Here is a 19,925-nt window from a genome sequence, read left to right on the forward strand (position 1 = left end):
CCAATGAAGAGCAAATGGCAATTTTCTCTAGGATGGAAGAGGAAGTTGCAAAGCTAACCGGTTCGTCTGCAAGGTAGGGCATTTTTCAAGTCTATAGCTATTGCACTCACTACTACCAAATATGTATATGAATGTGTTGTCAGCTGATTTTCTTCAATGCATTTCTTTGATAACAACATGTTACTTTGTTTTGGCAAGCTTAGATGCTTTAGTCATCTTGTTACTTGGTGCTCTTACTGTTTTTTCAACTATGATTTTTGGTCTTGGTTTACTAATATATTATTTATGTGTTTTTACAGTTTACAAATCTCAAGTACTCCAGAGTTGAAATTGATGAAGTGCGGTTCGAGTGGGCCGAATGCATGCTAGATTACATTTGAGTAGGTAAGATATTTATTTTTGAAAACTTTGGATGATGCATGCATTTGCATTGAGTGTAAATTACGGATATTACCTTTTGATGTTGTAAAAAGAATATTTGTGTCTTTTATGGATGCTGTTGTAAGAAGAATATTTATGTAATTTGTGAATATTTGTATATTTTATTGATATTGTTGGAAGAAAAATTTATGTAATTTGTCAATATTTGTATATTTTATGGATACTGTTGTAAGAATAATATTAGTGCATTTTATGGATATTATTGGAAGAAGAATATGTGTAATTTGTGAATATTTGTGTATTTTATGGATACTGTTTCAGAAATTGAAATCGTTAAATAATATTGAGATTACATCAGTTTTCCACCGCTGCAAAACCGGTGTCATTTACTAATATTACATCGGTCGTATAACGCTGTCAAAACTGGTGTTATTAACATATAATATTATATCGATTTTATACCATTGATAAAACGGCGTCGTTAAGTGATACTACATCGGTTAATAACTGATTCGAAAATCGGTGTCGTTAAGTGATACTACACCGGTTATAACCCGATGTCTAAAATGGCAGACTTTTTACATCGCCTTGATATACATCGGTCGAAAATGTAATAGACACCGATGGAAAACCGATGTCTATGAGCATTTTTCTTGTAGTGAATCCATACTTGTTAATATCGAGCAGACAATAAAAAAAGTAACCTATTATATAAATAAAAGGTAACTAAATTAATTAATAAACCTACTATTCTATTAATAAATTTAATCAATTTATCAAAAGAAAATAATAGTAATTGACTGAGATAATATCAAAAGAAAATAAACATGCGGCGATAGTTGCTCGTTTTGGAGTGCACCTACGAGTGACGCGAGCGGTTGTCGGATCTTGGGAGGATTTTGCCGGAGAGCCTCTGCACCGTGGACGGCAATCAATTCTCTAAAGACAGTCGGCACGTCCGACGCTTCGACCAGAGATACACAATTTCTTAACACTTACTGTTATGAACGTTTATTGCATGCTCGTCGTTTATTGATGCAATTATAGATTATTGTATTAGCGTAATTAGTTCTATTACAATTATTACAATTTTAGAGAATTGATTGTAGCATCAATAAACATGATGAACGATAGGGTAACGGGGTCTGATGAGGCTAGCGCCCGACCCGAAAAATTTTTCGGGCAAAACTTCAGACGTTGGCAACAACGAATGAAATTTTGGCTTACTACGCTAGGTCTATTCTCCGTTATAGAAACAGACCCTCCTTCACCCAATGAAGAGGAACCTGCCCGTAGTGCTGCCTTAGGTAGGTTTAAGCAAAGGGATTATCTCTGCCATGGGAGAATCCTATCTGCCCTCTCAGACGCACTATTTGATGTGTACTGTTCAACCGCTTCAGCTAAAGAGCTGTGGAAATCTTTGGATAAAAAATACAACTCTGAAGATTCTGGTTTAGAAAAATATACTGTGGAAAAATTCCTAAACTTCAAAATGGTTGAAGGCAAATCTGTGATAGAGCAGACACATGAATTCCAAGTCCAAATTCATGGTCTTGCTATAGGAGATATGTCATTACCTGAAAAATTTCAGGTCTTGCTGTAGGAGATACTGTTTCAGAAATTGAAATCGTTAAATAATATTGAGATTACATCAGTTTTCCACCGCTGCAAAACCGGTGTCATTTACTAATATTACATCGGTCGTATAACGCTGCCAAAACTGGTGTTATTAACATATAATATTACATCGATTTTATACCATTGATAAAACGGCGTCATTAAGTGATACTACATCGGTTAATAACCGATTCGAAAACCGGTGTCGTTAAGTGATACTACACCGGTTATAATCCGATGTCTAAAATGGTAGACCTTTTACATCGCCTTTATATACATCGGTCGAAAATGTAATAAACATCGATGGAAAACCGATGTCTAGGAGCATTTTTCTTGTAGTGAATCCATACTTGTTAATATCGAGCAGACAATAAAAAATGTAACCTATTATATAAATAAAAGGTAACTAAATTAATTACTAAACCTACTATTCTATTAATAAATTTAATCAATTTATCAAAAGAAAATAATAGTAATTGACTGAGATAATATCAAAAGAAAATAAACATGCGGCGATAGTTACATAGATATCACGTGTTATTTGAGAGAAGGGATGTCGCAGTTGTACTTGTTGAGTCACTGTTAGACACTGACATAAATATGAAATTTCAAGTGAAGGATAATGAAAAAAACATTAAAAAAATAAGAAAGATTACACTGTTGAGAAAGGAGGAAGAAGGAACTCCATTCCAAAGATGAACGGATCTACTTGAACCCAATGAAGAAAAAGGACAAAGAGAATTGAAACGAGAATCTTTTGCACCTATGGCTTTATGGTTGTAAGGAGGAACAAGCAAGGCGACAACACCGGTTGGTCTTCTTGTGCGCGGCAGAAGACAGAAATAACACCTCAGGCTAAAGCGCTTCAGCGATGTGGTCCAGAACCCTGGGGCAAGAACCCTGCAATACGAAAAAGCACGTGTGGTTGAAAATTTCCTCTTGCAAGCAACCTGCACATGGGCTAAAAAAAGCGCAATAATTATTAAAGTGCAGTAAGACAATTAGGGGTGTAAATGAGCCAAGCCGCTCATGAGCTATTCGAAGTTCGATTCGATAAAAGCTCGTTTGAGCACGTTTAATGAGGCTCGTTAAGATAAACAAACCAAGCTCAAGCTTCATAATATTCGGCTCGTTAGCTCGTGAACATGTTCGTTAAGCTCATGAATCAACTTTTAAATAAAAAAATAATAGTTTTGATATTGAATTTATAGATTTTACACGCTACTTATGAAACATATAGACAAATACGTTAAATTTCTTTATTACAATAAAGTTATAAATTTTAATAAGAATATTATAATTTTTTCTAAATATATAATTTAATTTTTAATGAATATTTAAATTTATAATTTATATTTATTAAGCTCATTTAGGTTCGATAAAAGCTCGAATAAGCTTGTGAGCCATGAATATATTCGTTAAATAAAGCTCGAGCTCGGCTCGATTATAAACGAGTCAAACTCAAACATTCAAGAGTTCGGCTCGGCTCGGCTCGGCTCGGTTCGATTATAACCATAAAGACAATTAAAAGTAAATTAATATTTAGGTGGGGCTAAAATTTTTTTTTAGTTTTTATTTTTTTACTGGGTGGTGGGGTTGGAGCCAACCCTAACCCTAGGACTAGGGTGGCTCCACCCCTGTCGTCGGCTGCATCTTCATCCGAAATTGAAATAAAGACTATGACAGTATTTTTTTAATTCAAATTTGGTTTATGGATTTTTGCACTAATTATTTTTGGCGACTACTTGCCATGAATCTTTCGACAATAACATGATCTCGTGCATAGAATCAGTGTTTAATTTGGCTACATAAACCAGAATGATTTGTCAAAAGTTTTATGTACAAAGTTCGGCATTTATTTTATCCTTGCTCGTTTTTAATTTTCCATTTCTGCAATTAGATATATAGATCTTTAGGACACTTATTGTTTATATTTCATCTTTTTGTGATCGTCTTGAATAACTATCTAAAGCAATTCAAGAGCTTTCACACCATATGACCATAATTGTTGGATTTAATTTTTAAATTTTAGTGGGCTTACATGTTAATTGATAACATACGGATATACCGTTTTGGGCAAACTCAATCTTGATTGCAGATTTATGTGTTACTGGGCGTGGATCTTAAGTGTGGAATCCATTAACTCGATAACGTTAATAATAACAGGTTGTTAATGAGAGTTTCGGGTCTATGGTTTATAAGAGGTGTGATCCCCATTAGATTAAGGTGAATTAAAATCTCTGCTCATTCCATGAGAGAGAGACTCGAGAAATTGATGTGAGCTCGAGTGTCATGATATGAGAACTTATCAAATTACAATTAAAATTACCGAACCCTCTACAAGTATAGAATGACTTGGGTAGTCTTTCAAAGAATGTAACGATAGGATGATAACTTCAGGATTGATTATGACTTTTGGATTTTTGATATGAAACTGGGGATTTTGGTTTTGAATTTTAAGTCTATGGAATGAAATATCAAAAATTAAACCTAAGGAACAAATAAGCAATGCAAGTATGAAAATCTATTCTAACTTAAACTATAATTACAAGGAAATTAAAGTAACCTAAAGTAAGCAACTAAAGAAATTAAGCATAGAACATAATCTAACCTTATCTAATTGCAATTAAACGAAGATATAAACATAAGAGAACCATGCAACCTTTAATTAACAAAGCATTGCAAAAATCTAAGCTAAGAAAATGTAAAATTAGTATGACAAAGATAGTTGGGGCATTTCAACAAACATTTGATAAGCATTAAGTAAACTAAGCAGAGTACGTGCAAAATGAAACATAGGATAACAGCTTAGGTACAGAAACATCAATTACATCAAATCTTCAACCATGCAAACACATATCAACAATGGAAGAATAAGCTTGTTGTTCAGAATCTGATGAAGGAAGAATTTGGAGCTTGTTCATCGGTTGGCCGTAACTCGAGTGGAAGATCTTGTCAGCTACACCTTCGTTGTATATCACATTTGAAATTGAAATCAAGATTATGATGATATTTTAGATCCAGGTTTATTATGACTTTTCACACTTATTATTTTTGGCGACTAATAATATAATCATATGCATAGAATCATTGTTTTTAATTTGATGAAAGATTCATGAACTAGAATGATTTGTGAAGATTTCTATGTACAAATTTAGGCATCTGTTCTTCCAAGTGTGAAACAATTTCATGTTATTGCATACCCAATTTATACTGTGCTTGCATCGAAGATAAAATAATTATTTATTGAATTCAACGTATTATTGTTAAATTTCCCCTCCTAATATTTTTTTGCTTATTATTTCATTTGCTTCTAGTTGAATATATACATAACATTGCTTCAAGTTATGCATTTTCTCCTGCATTTATTTGTACATCCACCTCATATTCTCTTAAATCTAAAGGCTAACCGTAAACATGGAAGGCATCCATTTTTATATGATTATTTGTTATATTTACAAATCAAAAACTCAAATTTCTTGAAAAAAAAAATAGTTTGGTTTGGTAATTAAAAAAGAAAAAAGGAAGTTTAATTTAGATCCGATTAGATGTTCTTCTTTTTTTTTTGGTTAAAAAAAAAACAGTATTTCTTAAATAAATTGTTAAGAAAAAATTTAACAGAAATCTTCTCTATATAAATTCGACACCTCTATCTCTCTGCCCTACCACGCCCCAACTTTTCTCTTCGATTCCTTTTCGAATAATTCGGTTCTCTACCATGCCTTCAGTGCAACCTTCCTCTGCCGCCCCCATCCCCGCCGTCGGAGGAGAAGCGGAGTACGAGCCCTTGTTGGCAGCGAACCCCAAACGCTTCCGTTCCTTTCCCATCGCCTACCCGTCCATTTGGGAGTTATACAAAAAGGCCCAGGCCTCTTCTTGGACTGCGGAGGAAGTTGATCTCTCGCAGGACCTCGGGGACTGGCACCATCGCCTCTCCTCCGATGAGCGCCACTTCATCTCCCGTGTTCTGGCCTTCTTCGCTGCCTCCGACAGCGCATCGTGATAGAGAACCTTGCCGCTCGGTTCTCTCAAGAGGTGAAACTCTTCGAGGCCCGCACCTTCTATGACTTCCAGAAGGCGATTGAGGGCATTCACACTGAGATGTACGCGCTTCTTCTTGATACCTACATCAAGGACAACAATGAGAAGGAGCATCTCTTCGATGCTATCGAGACTATTCCTTCCGTCGCTCGCAAGGCTAATTGGGCTCTGCGATGGATTGAATCATCCGAATCCTTTGCCGAGCGACTCGTTGCCTTTGCTTGCGTCGAGGGCATTTTCTTTTCTGGTTCCTTCTGTGCTATCTTCTGGCTAAAGAAGCGTGGATTGATGCCGGGCCTTACCTTTTCAAATGAACTCATATCTCGTGATGAAGGTCTTCATTGTGAATTTGCTTGTCTCCTCTATAGCCTCCTCCGTAGTAAGCTCTCAGAGGAAAGGGTGCGGTCTATCGTTGCCGACGCTGTTGATATTGAGCGGGAATTTGTCTGTGATTCCCTTCCTGTTGCCCTTATTGGGATGAATAGTGAACTCATGAGCCAGTACATTAAGTTCGTTGCAGATCATCTTCTAAGGGCTTTAGGGTATGAAAATATGTACATGGTAAGCAATCCTTTTGACTGGATGGAGCTCATCTCGCTGCAAGGGAAGACCAACTTTTTTGAAAAGAGAGTGGGGGAGTACCAGATGGCTTCTGTGATGTCGAGTTTGAATAGCGACGAAGCTAACCATGAGTTCAAGCTGGATGAGGATTTTTAAAAAGCTTCATGTTGTATTTTACTACCTTTTGCTGTTATGTATATGCTTTTTTTTGCTCATAAACTTAGGCGACATGTCTATGATCTATGTTATGCTCTGTAAAAACTTGGGTGTTTGTTATCTGATTAGTCAAAATAAAGTGTGCTTATAATTCTACCGTGTTGTAAATGCTTGCGGAAATGATTTGGTCCTGGTTGTTATGTTTATGTGTATGTTAAATGATTGTCTTAGTGCTGCCTATGATTCTAATGTGTTGTAAATGCTTGAGGAAATGATCGGTGTTAGATAATGTTGTAAATGCTCGAGGAAATGATCGGTGTTAGATAATGTTGTAAATGCTCAAGGAAATGATGCATCAAAACAATTTGTTTTAACAAATGATTGGTTGACTTTTTGAAACTTTTGCAAATTTGGTTAAAATAAATTAACACAATCTTTGAGTTCTTTTCTATACTTGATGGCTAACTTTAGTTTGAAGCTCCTTATGACTACTATCGTGCATACTTCATGTCACATCTCTGATTTAAGTTATATTATCAAAAAATCAAAATATAATCAGGACGAAGATTAAATATTTTCTCAAGAACACGGTAGTTTTATGTATATGCATTTTATATTCTTTTCTTATTATGTCTTGATTAGTCGGTTGGGCAAGTTGATTGATCAGACATGGGCAATTGCATCGTGCAAACTGATGTGGTCAAGCAGATGGACAATCCAAATAGACTAATAATTGATGAGGAACAGTGATGAACTAATAAGGTTTCATGGCTCATTCCATCATGCTAGGCAAGTCATTCAAGCCAATTAGATTAACTTGAATAAGGTATTTGATGTGGTGGATAGGATCAATCTCTTGACATGCATCTCCACTGGCAGCCATGATGTTGCCACATTGTGCATCTTAATTACGATAGAAATTGCCAACAGGCAGAGCACCATATATATATTTAGGTCCAACAACACACTGTAACGATGTGTCACCTGTCCCGTCGTCTGTCGTCACACGTTTGATGTAACAGACACATATTCTTCAATTGACGTGATTCCAGCCGCTTCGAATTCCATGGCTAGATGGGGATCTCGTTTTCTACAACCCTTGATCGGAAGGCTGCAAACGCTTCACATCAGGGTTTTTAAACCCCGACGTTCCTCGCTGTCTCCTTCCTCGCATAACCCCTTCGCTCTCGTCCCCTTTCCATGTCTTCTTCTTCATTTTCTTCTTTGCACACTTTGCCAACAACTACTTTGAATAAGTTTCCTTCCTTACTGATTTCTCCTTTCTCATTCCTTCTCCTCTGTTGCTTCCTTCATGGTGGATTTTGTTGGGGTTGCAAGGTTGCAAACATAGTCCCATATTGGAAACACATGGGAAAGATCATGGGTTTATAAAGAGAAAGATATCTCCATTGGTATGAGACCTTTTGGGTAGAGCCCAAGAGCAAAACCATGAGGGCTTAGGCCCAAAGTGGACAATATCATGCTATTGTGGAGATAGCTAAATTCTTTTCGATCCTACAGAACCCTCTGGACCTCCTTCAGCCATCGCCGACCTCTGGTACACTTCCACGACCTCTGATTGCAACGGTGATGAACTTGACCAAGTGCGTCTGTCTTTTTGCATCCTTGATTCTCACCAAATAATCAGCCGACCCTCTACTTACGCTCGTTCCCATACACCGCCCGATGGTGTGGTTACCTTTTTCAAAGACCAACTCATGGCCAGCCTGCGCTTTCCTGTCCATCCTTTTTTCTTGAAAGTTTGTAGGTATTTCCAAATGCCCTTGCAACAGTTAGTCCCGAACATTTTTAGGGTCTTGTGCGGGATCGTAATTTTGTTTCGTCGGTACGAAATCCCCCTTTTGCCTCACATCTTTCAATACCTTTTCTACCCCAAGCTTTCCGAGTTGGGCACCTATCTCTCTCAAACTCAGATCGGCTTCGTACTGTTCGACAAAATGCCTTCCTCCATAAAGTACTAGAAAGAGCATTTCTTTTTCGTGCGCCTTCCCGACCGCTTGCCAAATCGACCTACCCAAATCACCCCCGCTCAGACAATATCGAACCGCTTCTGACTTCCTCCAAGCAGTCGCTATGATGGCCAATCAGAGATACCATATCCATAGGCTGCTACAGGAGGGAGTCCTATATGTGTTCGGACTCAATCCCATCCGAATGCGCCTCTCTGCTTCCTTAGGTAAACTGCTCCTTTTCTTTATGCTTTCGATTCTAACTGATTGACATTCCTTTTTCTGCAGCTAACACAATGAACCAAGCATGGCTGCACAGCAAGTGCACCCTTGCGGACGAGGAGGAAAGCGTTTTGCTGGTCGGCCCCTCAGAAGTTACAGGAGAAGCAGAGGGTAGCCGAGCAGCTATCGCGATGTCACGGCGGCCACCGCCGAGCTGCCACCAGCCCGATCGTCCATGGTGTCGATCATTGTGGCCTCCGATTCAACTGCTCCCTCCTCCAAGCCCACCTCCTCCGATTAGCCCCTCGTCACGTGCCACAAATGACCTCGCCCAGAAGCGATGGTCGTTCGTCTACCGACCATGGGCCCTTTTGCAAGGCCTCCATCCGAATGGGGATAGAGCTCCTCCTCCGCTATTTCCACCGTCGGCATCACTCGATGCCCTACACCTCTCTCTCCAGACCGGACGCCTTCTTTGTCTGAGATCCCGCTTGACACCATTCCTACCGAGCTTCTGACCTCTTTCCCTCCGAGAAGGCGCGAGGGCCCGGTGTCCACCATCCGGTCGCTTCCTATGTCCCATACAAGGGCTTGCGCCACCTCAGCCCCTTTAGATCCGAACGGGCACAGTCACCTCACCGCAATTATAAGGCTGCTAACGAATGCCTGGCGAGACCCGAACTTCTATGAGCCACGTTCTCCCAACCACAAAATCAACATCCAAGGTTCCCTGGCCCAATCCTAGGCGGATGCTAAAGGCCGAGCGGCCATCCTTTCTCTGAGGCAGCTGGCCAATAGCTTTACCCAGAGAATGACCAGGGTAAGTGTCTCATCGTCCCTTCTACATTCCTTTTTTGTTTTTCGCTAACTCTTCTTTTCCCGCACGCAGTTTTGGATTGAGGGCCTATACATGGCCCAACGACGGGCTTTCCTGGAGAGGGAGAATAGCAAAATGCACATCTCACTTGAAGGAGTTGGTTCCTCTTGGGGAGACGTTGCCCCGTTGACACTGGAGGTGGCCCAGCTGAAGATGGACCTAGAGAGGACCTCCGAGAAGCTACACAATTCCGAGCAAGCTCTTGGGCATGAGCGAGACAATGACCACGTGCTCAATGTTCGGCTTCAACAACTTGATAAGCAGACCACCACCTTTGAAAACAAGATCTGCTCGGCCAACAATTGGAAGCATCAAGCCATTGCGGATATGGAATTAAAGAACAAGGAGGCTCGACTGCTTGCTCAGACGCTAAAGGAGGTCGAGTCTGCTCTGGTTGCCGACCGGATCCTTCACCTGGTCGACCACGCTATTGACGAAACCTTTCAATAGCTGTTGGACGACAGTCATCTTTCCCCTAAGTTGCCCAAGTCAGTCATAAAGAAGAGGAAAATTGCAGACTCCCTCCCTGACGAAGTCCTTGACCCTCTCCTTTGACTTTTTTTGTGCCCTTATTTTGATGTAAAAATTTTTGAATATGAACTCTTATCTTGATGTAAAAATTTTTAAGTATGAACTCATGCGCTCCCGCCTGGCGCTTTGTCTTATATTTCCATGCTTCTCTGTACTATTTGCTTGTTGTAATTTGATGTGTAAATTTATTAAGTTTGAATTCATGTGCTCCCGCTCAGTACACTATTTTTTGCTTTAATACCTCATCCTTTTCTCCTACTCGCGCTTGCTCACCCTTCAGGGTTGTCAATAACACCGCAAACCTAGTCACTCGGGCACGTGAGTTTGGACCAAACCTAGCCGCTCAGCTTAGGAATCCCTGACACTTAGCATGAGGGCAAAGCTCACTTATAACATGACCACTCGGACATGTGAGTCTGGGGTTTAGACCTAGCCGCTCAGCTAAGGAATCTCTTGTTGGATCGATTATGCACGTGAGGAGGGGGGTGAATCACTTGGTTTTCAGAAACTCATCTTTTCTTTTAAAATCAAAATATACGCAGCGAAAAAAAGAAATAAGAAAGCGAGAACAAAGAACATAAGAAAACATGAGCGTTTTTACTTGGTTCAGAGCATTTAGCGACTCCTACTCCAAGACCAAAGTCCTACGGACTTATCAACAGGTAATCCACTAAAAACCTCTTCCAGTACCTCCAGAAGAGGAAATTGAGTACAAAGAAGATTAGAACAAGTGCAACACACTGCACCTGTCCTTTTGCAGTAATTAAGTACACAAATAAAATTTGTTACCGACACTTAAGGATTGAAATAGGAGCGCTTTTGTCGATGTCGGTCTGCCGGGCGATCAAAACTCCTCGAAGTAGTCGTCGAGCATAGCAGCTTCGCAGTAGAATTATAGCAGGAGCCAAGGGCAGTTGGAAGCTTAATCGGATGCGTAGTAGCTCGTATATCTGTGTTGTGTTGAAGCCTTCTCGAGACTACCTTATATAGGGCATGGAAGGCACCTTCTATAGCTATTGATGGCGCCTCCAATGAGTCAAATTTGATATCGAACAGTCTAGCTTCTATCTGTGACTTCGTCCGAAAATCAATCCTGCAGAAGGCACCTTCCATAGCCATCCAAGGCGGCTTCCATGAACAGTACGAAGGCGCCTTCGGGCACTGTTCATCCAAAGGCAAATTTGTTCCTTTGTCCTGCAAAACAACATTAGTCCAATAAACCAAATAATAACATGCAAGACAAGTGTTAGCACAATAATATTGAGCAGTAGTAATTAGTTCTTGTCCTTCTTAGACCAAAAATTAGTCAAGGTCTCAGTTTAGGGATCCAAAATGGACCTAAACTGAACCGACATCTACTATCCCCTCAACCGAGGCACATCATCACTGAGTCATTCTCATCCAGTGACTTACCATAACTTATCAATTTGTTAGTTTTCCGGTCCGCAGACTCAACTGGACTTCTTGCCAGATATTCGGTCAGCCTGTCGACCTATCTGGACTTTGCGCCAGCTATCCAGTTGCCATGTTGACCTAGTTGGACTTCTCACCAGATATCTGATCGATCTGTCGACCTATCTAAACTTCGTACCAGCTATCTGATCGGCCCGTTGACCTAGATAGATTTCTTGCCAGATATTCGATTAACCCGTTGACCTATCTGGACTTCTCCTGCACACTTGATCAAGTGGTTAGATCACAACAATACCTAACTTAATTTACTTATCATTCATCAAAATCTAAGTTAGACCGTTAGTGTAAACTGCACCAACAATCTCTCCCTTTTTGATGCAATGACAATCTAGGTTAAGTTAGGAAAAAAAAATATACAAAGCAAGCACAAAATATGATTTTAATAAAAATAAAAAGTTTAAAATAATTAGTTTTGTTCTCTTGATCACTTTTTAGTGTTAAGTTTCTTTTTGTTTTCTAACTAAATCCTAATCCTCCCCCTTTGAAATTCATCAAAAAACAAGAGTAGTTAAATTGAAACAGTTGTCAAATTTATTTTTTTTAAAACTTATGATTTGAGAAATAACAGAGTTTTCCAAAACATGCGATTTTTCAAAATATGTTAAATGATTTTGAAAATAAACATTTTAAAAGGTGGATTTATGAAAAGTATAAGTGTTATTTGGAGAACACTTTTCAAAGATAGTTTAATGCAGTACAGTTTTCAAAGTAATTTTTTTAAAACATATGGGATTTTTCAAAATTTCTAAAAAGAATGAATTTGAAGATAATTTTTAGAAATATTTTGAAAATCGATCCCTTATTGAACCTGATTTTATTTCAAAATAATCTAATCAACTATAAGTTGTCCTTAAACTGTTTATCCGCTAATTACTAACTAACTATCAGAAGATAATAGTGTTGCTTAGTTAGTCAGGTTAAGTCATTTTATCTAGTTAGTATTTCACTTGGTCTTAGTCTATGAAACACAATTCTGATTCAACAAATAGACTAGAGGAGAAAAACTGACTATAGATAGCAAGTCAACTAAATTTACAATGCATAATAGTGTATGTAACATGATCAGGTCTGATCATCGTCAGCAGGTGGTGGAGGTAAGGGGACCTCAGGTGCTCGTAGAGCCTGAAGAATCTTCTCAAATCTGGTGGTCATATCATCTCGAAGAGAAGTAAATCTGGTGGTCATCTCCCCCCGGAGTGTGTTGAATCCGTCCGAGATTGACTGCCGAATCTGTGTGGAGGACTCCTCAAGTCGAGCAAGTCGATCCTCGATGGATAGTGAAGTAGAGGGTTGGGTAGAGGTCGAGGGTTGGATTAGAGTCCGAGGATATCCAAAGAGCTCCTCAGCCGTAAACTCTGGCCACTCCTCTCCCTTAGCTGGAATAATAGGTGGAAAATCATCTTCGGCCTCGATTGGTATGGTTGGTTGTGGCCCAACTCTCCAAGCTAGAACCCCCTGAGAAATGATGTCTATATGCACTAAAGCTAGCTGGTGCTGGCCAAACTCATCATATACACTAAGGGAAGTAGTCCTCCCCTGGGTCATGTGTGTCAAACTATGACAGTGGGGCATGTGGACCTATAGTCTAGTGACAAGACTGGATGCATGAATGACATTATGAAATATATGTAATGCAATATCAATGTCTAGACGCTGACAGAGGGCATATAAAAAGAAAGAGTGGAAAGGTCGCATCATCGCAACGTTGCTAGATGTGATCGGCAAAATACATGTGGTCAGGACTTGATATAGGACATAGTCTTGGACCCTAAGAGAGAGTGACCTAAAGTCAATCACTGTAGGTAGTCTATCCTCCCCCAAAAAAATACATGTAGATAGTATTTAATGTAGTATGGGAGTAGGCCTGGCCAAATAGCAGATCCCTATCAAGGTAACACAAAAATAGACATGCAGATCTCTTGAGTCCTAGGCTAGTATATAATACAGTGAGGGAAAAGTGAAAGTCCTTTCCACCAACTCTAGTGGAATATGTCAGGTTATCTATTTTAACTAAGTTATTATAAAACTGAGCACACAAATCTAGATTTACTACATGACTATAGTAAACCAGTTTGTCTAATTGGTAGTACTCAATAATCTATGTGATAGGGGCACAATACTAAGTGAAGACGGTTTTACTCAAGTACCTAGATTTCAATGCAACATATATATGTATGCTTATGGAAATCTAGCCTAAGCTACTCAGAGGGAAACCTAGCATCAGCAAATGGGGCATTACTAGGGCTAGGGGCAACATGTCGTCTTTTCCTAATTTTATACAAGCATATAAGCACAAATTGATAAGGAAAATACATATAAACTTTGTATTGATGAGATAAATTGAGTTAAGCTGTATCTAGGATGCATTTTGAGGTTTTGGGATGAAAAATCAGAGGAGAAAGCGGTTGGAAGGCGCCTTGTTGTGTCTAAATTCGCGAATAGAGCAATGCTCTGTTACTGTCAACCTAATAGAAGGCGCCTTCAACATGTTATGGAGTATACTGTTGGGTCTTGTTACAGTTATAGTAGGTATGATTTCTTTAGTCTTGTACTAATTGATTTAATGGACGAGATTGTTTAAAGGAGTATTTAACCCATAAAGTTTTGTATGTTGAACTCAACTTAGGCGTTGTGTGGTGTATAAGGAATTAAGTATAACTCAAGTGAGAGATTGTAGGATTAAGTCCATATGGGTGGAGTAGATCCAATTGAGTCCACATGAGTAGACTTAATCTCCATAAGGTGGACTTACACTTGATTAATACACATACACATATACAACTAATTGTCATTAAAGTAACTAAACTCAATTAAGTGATCTAATGCATTAGACATATAAAGAGGATTTGGATTAAATGGATGTGGATTCAATGTATAAATCCAAAACCCGATTCATTAACATTGATCGGATATTAATGATAGATGAGCTTTAAGTTGGATAGTCTATAGGATGTGCTTGGTATATAAAGGAAGATGCTCATGAATTAGGGCACGTTCTAGAGTCTCTTTAACATTTTCTCTTCCTCATTGAGAGAGAACTAAAGATTGTCGCCGTCCACTTCTCTAGAAGATTATTCTGCACTAGCAGGAACTCCGGCGATAAGTAAAAAAGCATTAGCCTTTGTGATAGATTCATGTCAGTCATTTATGAGCTATTGCTTTGATTTTCTATTGTGCTTTAGAGATTAATAATCCTGTTCTAGATGCATCCTTTAGTTCATATAGTCCTCTCGGGACGGTCTAGTGGCTAGCTCATGAGGTGCTGCCACCATGAGATCTGGGGTTCAAATCTTGACAAAGCCGAGATAAAATGCCTCCCTTATGTACTAGTCACTATTCTAAAGGCTAGTAGCCGCCCGTGATTTACCTCCTCCATGTTGGCCCTGGGACGGGTTGGCGGAGGCGCTGGGGGCGAGTGTATTCGCCTTTTGCCACCATCCTTTAGTTCATGTATGATATATTGCAATACTGTTCCCTTGGGACGGTGCGACGGTTGAGGTATGAAGTGTTGTCATATGAGTTATTCAAGTTAAAACTCTGTGCATCTGAGTATGTCTTTTCTCATGCGTTGGCCACCTATACTAATGGCTAATAGTCACCCGTGATTTACTTTCTCCGTGTTAGCTTAGGGTAAATTGGCTGCGACACGCTAGGGACGAATGAATCATCTTGATATATTGCAATTCTAACAAAATGTTCACGGACTATTTCCTGAACCTGACCACTTTCTGCAAGCTTCTAGTTGCAAATATTTCTTACTTTCAGGGACAACATAATGATAAGCTTTCGAACAAACATAGCTGAACATTCTCTTTATTGGTCATCAAACATAGAACTGCCAAACATAGATCCATAAGCCACGGACTGCAAAACGCTGCAAAGCAATTCATGACTCAATCACTGTGCTCTCTTTTCACTATTTTCCCAACTCCATCTCAGTTCAAGCGCATCGAGAACTAGTGGATGAATGCTGAATTCTCATGGAATACCATATACACACGCACACAGATCACTCAGACTCTCAGTAACTGTCAGGGAATCTCCGAGAAAGTCTCCGGTAGCGGTCGGCCTTGCAGGAAGGATCTGAAGAGCACAAGGGAACGCTCCGGCTGCGAGAATGGTGCTTCATGAGAAGCTCCTCTTATCGTTGCAAACGAGAGGATGTCTCCATATGCTTGTGTCCATCCACCTACCTGTCGTTGTCAACCAAAGGAAACATGAATCCGTAGTCGAAATTCACTCATTAACTAGGGATGTTTGAGCTTGCTAAGTGTCTACCTGTTGCCCCTCAAACCACACTCGGTATGGAACCGTAGTTTTCAGCCCCATTTCGTTCGCCAATTTATGAACAAGGCTTCTACTCCCTGTCAAAGGGATGACAGAATCCTGATCCCCACTGTGGAAGCAACAAAACATAAGCTTCTTCTTTTGCAAAAAATTGCACACTAAATTCATAGAACTCATCTGAAAGTATGTAGACAATTTGTTACCTATAGATCAACACCGGTATCCCTTCCCTAACAAGCGAGCCCACGAGAGTAATTGTGGGGATCTCCAAGTTAAGTAGCTCATACTGTAGAACACTGCATCCAAACTTACAATACTTGAGGCAAAAAATTCCATAGCATCATGTTCATGGTTCATGAAGCTGAACAATAAGCTTCAATACCTGCTGCAAACGGTCCATTTTGCGACTCCGGTGAGGCGTGCATGGAGAGCATCTTGCACATCTTTCCTGTTGAGATAACTCACCGTCTCGTCTTCGATGCAGACATCAATGTTCTCAGGGACTTGCTGTGGCAACAATAAAAACCATTTCAGAGATAGAGACCAAGAGAAGGTGAAAAAAATGCTTTTAAGATTGTTCAGACATACTTGAGGACTCAGAACCAAGGATTGTGAAAGAACTGATGATACACACACATCCAGGGTGACATCATATTTGTCGACAAACCGACTCGTTTCCCTTGTCACTTGGCTCATCACTCTCGCACACACAGGGCTGAGAGAGCCCCTATAGTACTCACTCACATACCGCGAATAGTTGCAAGCAGAGGTGAAGATTTTGTAGGTAGTATCTGATATCAATCCGTGAGACCAGAAAAATTCTGCTCTCGAATTGAAGTCGGTCGCGAAATCTAGAACTGGATTACCAAGCTATGCAAAAACAAAAAGGTCATTGCCACAAATGTGATAACTCGTCTAGGGGAGAACACAAAACTACTCAAATGCGGCTTACAGCAATTCCTTTGAGATTGAAGATCTTTGCCTTCTTGTTGAATTCAACCATGAGCTGTGCTAGTTGTGGAACATAATGCCCTGATGATAACAACATAAATAAGCTCATTCCAAAGAAGATCTAAGGAAGGGAAGAACAGTCATCACCCACCTGCATAACTCTCTCCAGTAATGTACAAGTCCCTGTTTAGGTATCGAGGGAACTTCTCGAACCAGCGTTGAAGGAAGATTAAGTTGTCTCTGGCTGTAGAAAGCAAAAGCACAATGAGTGAAACAGCACTCATTGAAATCGAGTGAGCTAGGAACATTCTCATTGTACCTGTCATCTTATCATCCACACTCTCATAGTAGGAAGAATCACTGGAGTAGGAGAATCCAACACCAGCTGGGGCCTCTAAGTACAACATATTTGCCTCTGAAGAACATAGCAAATAGGGTTGCTGCAGATCTTTCTGAATCATAGACTAAAGCTCATAAATGAAACAATTGTTACCCTTGTTCCAGCTATACTCGTTTCTAACCAGCACTTCTCTACTTGGTCTGAAGGGTCCATTCTCAGAGAATGCCCCAACACCAAGAGAAGAGCAACCAGGCCCTGCAAACAAGAAGCATTAAACTTCTCCGAGGGTGATAACAGTGAAAGGAAGCAGCTTTACCTCCATTCAACCAGAGAACAAGGGGTTTCGCGGAGGGATCCGTCTCTGCTTCAGCAAAATAGTAGAAAAGAGCCCTTTTCTTCGACTGGTCCACTGTGACATAGCCTGAGAATTGCTGGAAGTTGACCTGCGGCTGGCCAGGCAGCTTGGTGATCTTATCTTGCTGCTCCGACTCGCTGGAGGAGCACACATGGGCTAGGATTGCAGCCACCACCGCCATGGCTTTCCATGACAAAGATTGCATTTTGCAAAGCCACACTGCGAGGAGGATGAGGCTGTGAAAGGGAGGTGAAAAGCAAGGATGCGTTTATATAGGCAAGAAACAAAGCAATTGCTTAAACAGTCTGTCCCTTAAAGAATTGCTTAGGTGTATTGCACATCGAATTTTGAGGGAAAAAAAAAGTGTAAAGTATAAACATGATTTAGTTTTTTCTTTCTTTCTAAGCGGATGGCAGAAAAAAACAACCGGAGGTCACATGAGTGACCAGTGGGAGGAGGGTGCAAGCTCGCAATGCTCTTTGCCTTGCTTTGCTTTTAGTTGAAGAGTAGAAAGTTAGCTTTCTGTAACTTTTTTCTGTATTTGATCAGGGGATTGATGCACAGTTAAGAAACCTTGTGGTGCTTCTTGAGAAAAGGGAGTCTTGTGCTCGTTCTGTTCCTTTCTGGTGTGGCATTGAGCAGAAGAGGACACTGGACTGGTGCCGTGGCCAGGAATAAACGCTTTTTTTCGCATCGTGAGAGTTTTTGTCTGCCATCTCTGCAGCCAGCGAAAGGAGTGGAAATCTTTGGAGAGATCAATCGATGGCACCATGATACTCGCATCCATCCTTGGGACAAATAAAGGTTTTGGAGTCATTATGATGGGTGCAAATATAGGCATCAATCACTGCAAAGTGCCATTGTTGCTTATTGTTATTGTCCTATAACAAATGCATTTGGATTTCGATGGTACGCCTCTTAAGATACGGAAAAGATAAGGATTAGAATTTGCATTACAAATGAGATAAATATTTTTGAAGGTCAATTTTGAATGTGCATAAGTTATATGTTTTAATTTTATTTTTTTTTTTAGTTTTTGTGTTCGGGACTAAGGTACCATGGTAAGGTGCTTCCGTAGTTAATAGGTATACACATTGATTCCCAATTATGATATATTGTGAAATTAATTTTCTCATTATATGGAAACAATCTGGAATGCTGATTGCGGAGCGACGAGTCGTTCATTTTTTTTTATTTATTCTGATTGCTGGTGGAAAATTTCTATGGAAGTCTGGATGCTTTAGTCTGTTTTTCATGATCTCCTCTTGGTTCTCTTTGTAATTGAAGTCGGATCGCGGCTGAAATCCGATTATAATTAACTGTCATCTTTCCTTGAGTTCACATTCTCATCCAGATTATAATTTGAATTGGGACAGACGATCGAAGATAGCCCGAAAACAACTTCGATGGGTGGATGGCCGGACTACTAGGCGTCCCCGGGGGGGTTGTCTCCGGATGACCTCTGACCACCTACCCCAACTCAAACTATAATTTAAATGGAAATGTGAACACAAGGAGAGATCATAATCAATTGTGGTTGAATTCCAATCGTAATTATGAAGAGGACCAAGAGAGGATCATAAAAAAAATAGACCAGAGGATTTGCCTCTTTTTATGAGATGAGATCAGTCACCTCTAAAATTATTTAGTTAGAAGAACTAGATGTCTAGATTAAAAAAAATACGATTTACTTTCAAAATTAATACTTTACACTTTTATGTTATATTGTCAATTACTATTTTCATTCATAGTATTACTAACTTATTGTACTCTCTCTATTTATTACATTATTATTTATATTTAAATAAATTTTATTTTATTATATCATTATTAAATCTTTTAATTAATTATCTAAATACATATCTCTATCATTTTAAATATCTATCTCAAAATTTGTTTTTCAATAGACATAATTTCAACTTTGACAGAGACTCTTGCCGGAACAACGTGTACGTGTGATCTGTAAATTATAGATTCGAATTTTAGACCAAAACAACCTGTCATAAACTAAGATAAAATTACATATAATAAATCTTTTATTGGGATCTACATTGAGGAGAGATTTGTGCACGAGTCACCCTTTTAGACATATTTTCGGCTTTAGTATTATCTTCCAAAATTTAAATTTCACACAATTTAAATCGAATGATTCCAAATTAAACA

At 39.4% G+C, this 19,925-nt stretch overlaps 1 protein-coding gene and 1 pseudogene across 1 annotated transcript; one reads left to right on the forward strand and one right to left on the reverse strand.

Annotated features, from left to right (window-relative positions):
• The first annotated feature begins 5,646 nt into the window (after nt 1-5,646).
• On the forward strand, nt 5,647-6,889 carry LOC121982224 (annotated as a pseudogene).
• An 8,737-nt stretch (nt 6,890-15,626) lies between these two features.
• Nucleotides 15,627-18,008, reverse strand: LOC121982226 (serine carboxypeptidase-like 45). The gene is made up of 10 exons (XM_042535189.1): nt 17,724-18,008; nt 17,561-17,662; nt 17,387-17,482; nt 17,219-17,311; nt 17,069-17,148; nt 16,705-16,986; nt 16,499-16,623; nt 16,320-16,412; nt 16,108-16,225; nt 15,627-16,022 (listed from the first exon to the last, which is right to left on the reverse strand). Exons 1-10 carry the CDS (start codon nt 17,965-17,967, stop codon nt 15,861-15,863), a joined length of 1,395 nt encoding a protein of 464 aa, XP_042391123.1. The 5' UTR covers nt 17,968-18,008; the 3' UTR covers nt 15,627-15,860.
• Nucleotides 18,009-19,925: the final 1,917 nt, after the last annotated feature.

The sequence above is a fragment of the Zingiber officinale genome, chromosome 5A (assembly GCF_018446385.1).
Source record: "Zingiber officinale cultivar Zhangliang chromosome 5A, Zo_v1.1, whole genome shotgun sequence".
Classification (NCBI taxonomy): domain Eukaryota; kingdom Viridiplantae; phylum Streptophyta; class Magnoliopsida; order Zingiberales; family Zingiberaceae; genus Zingiber; species Zingiber officinale.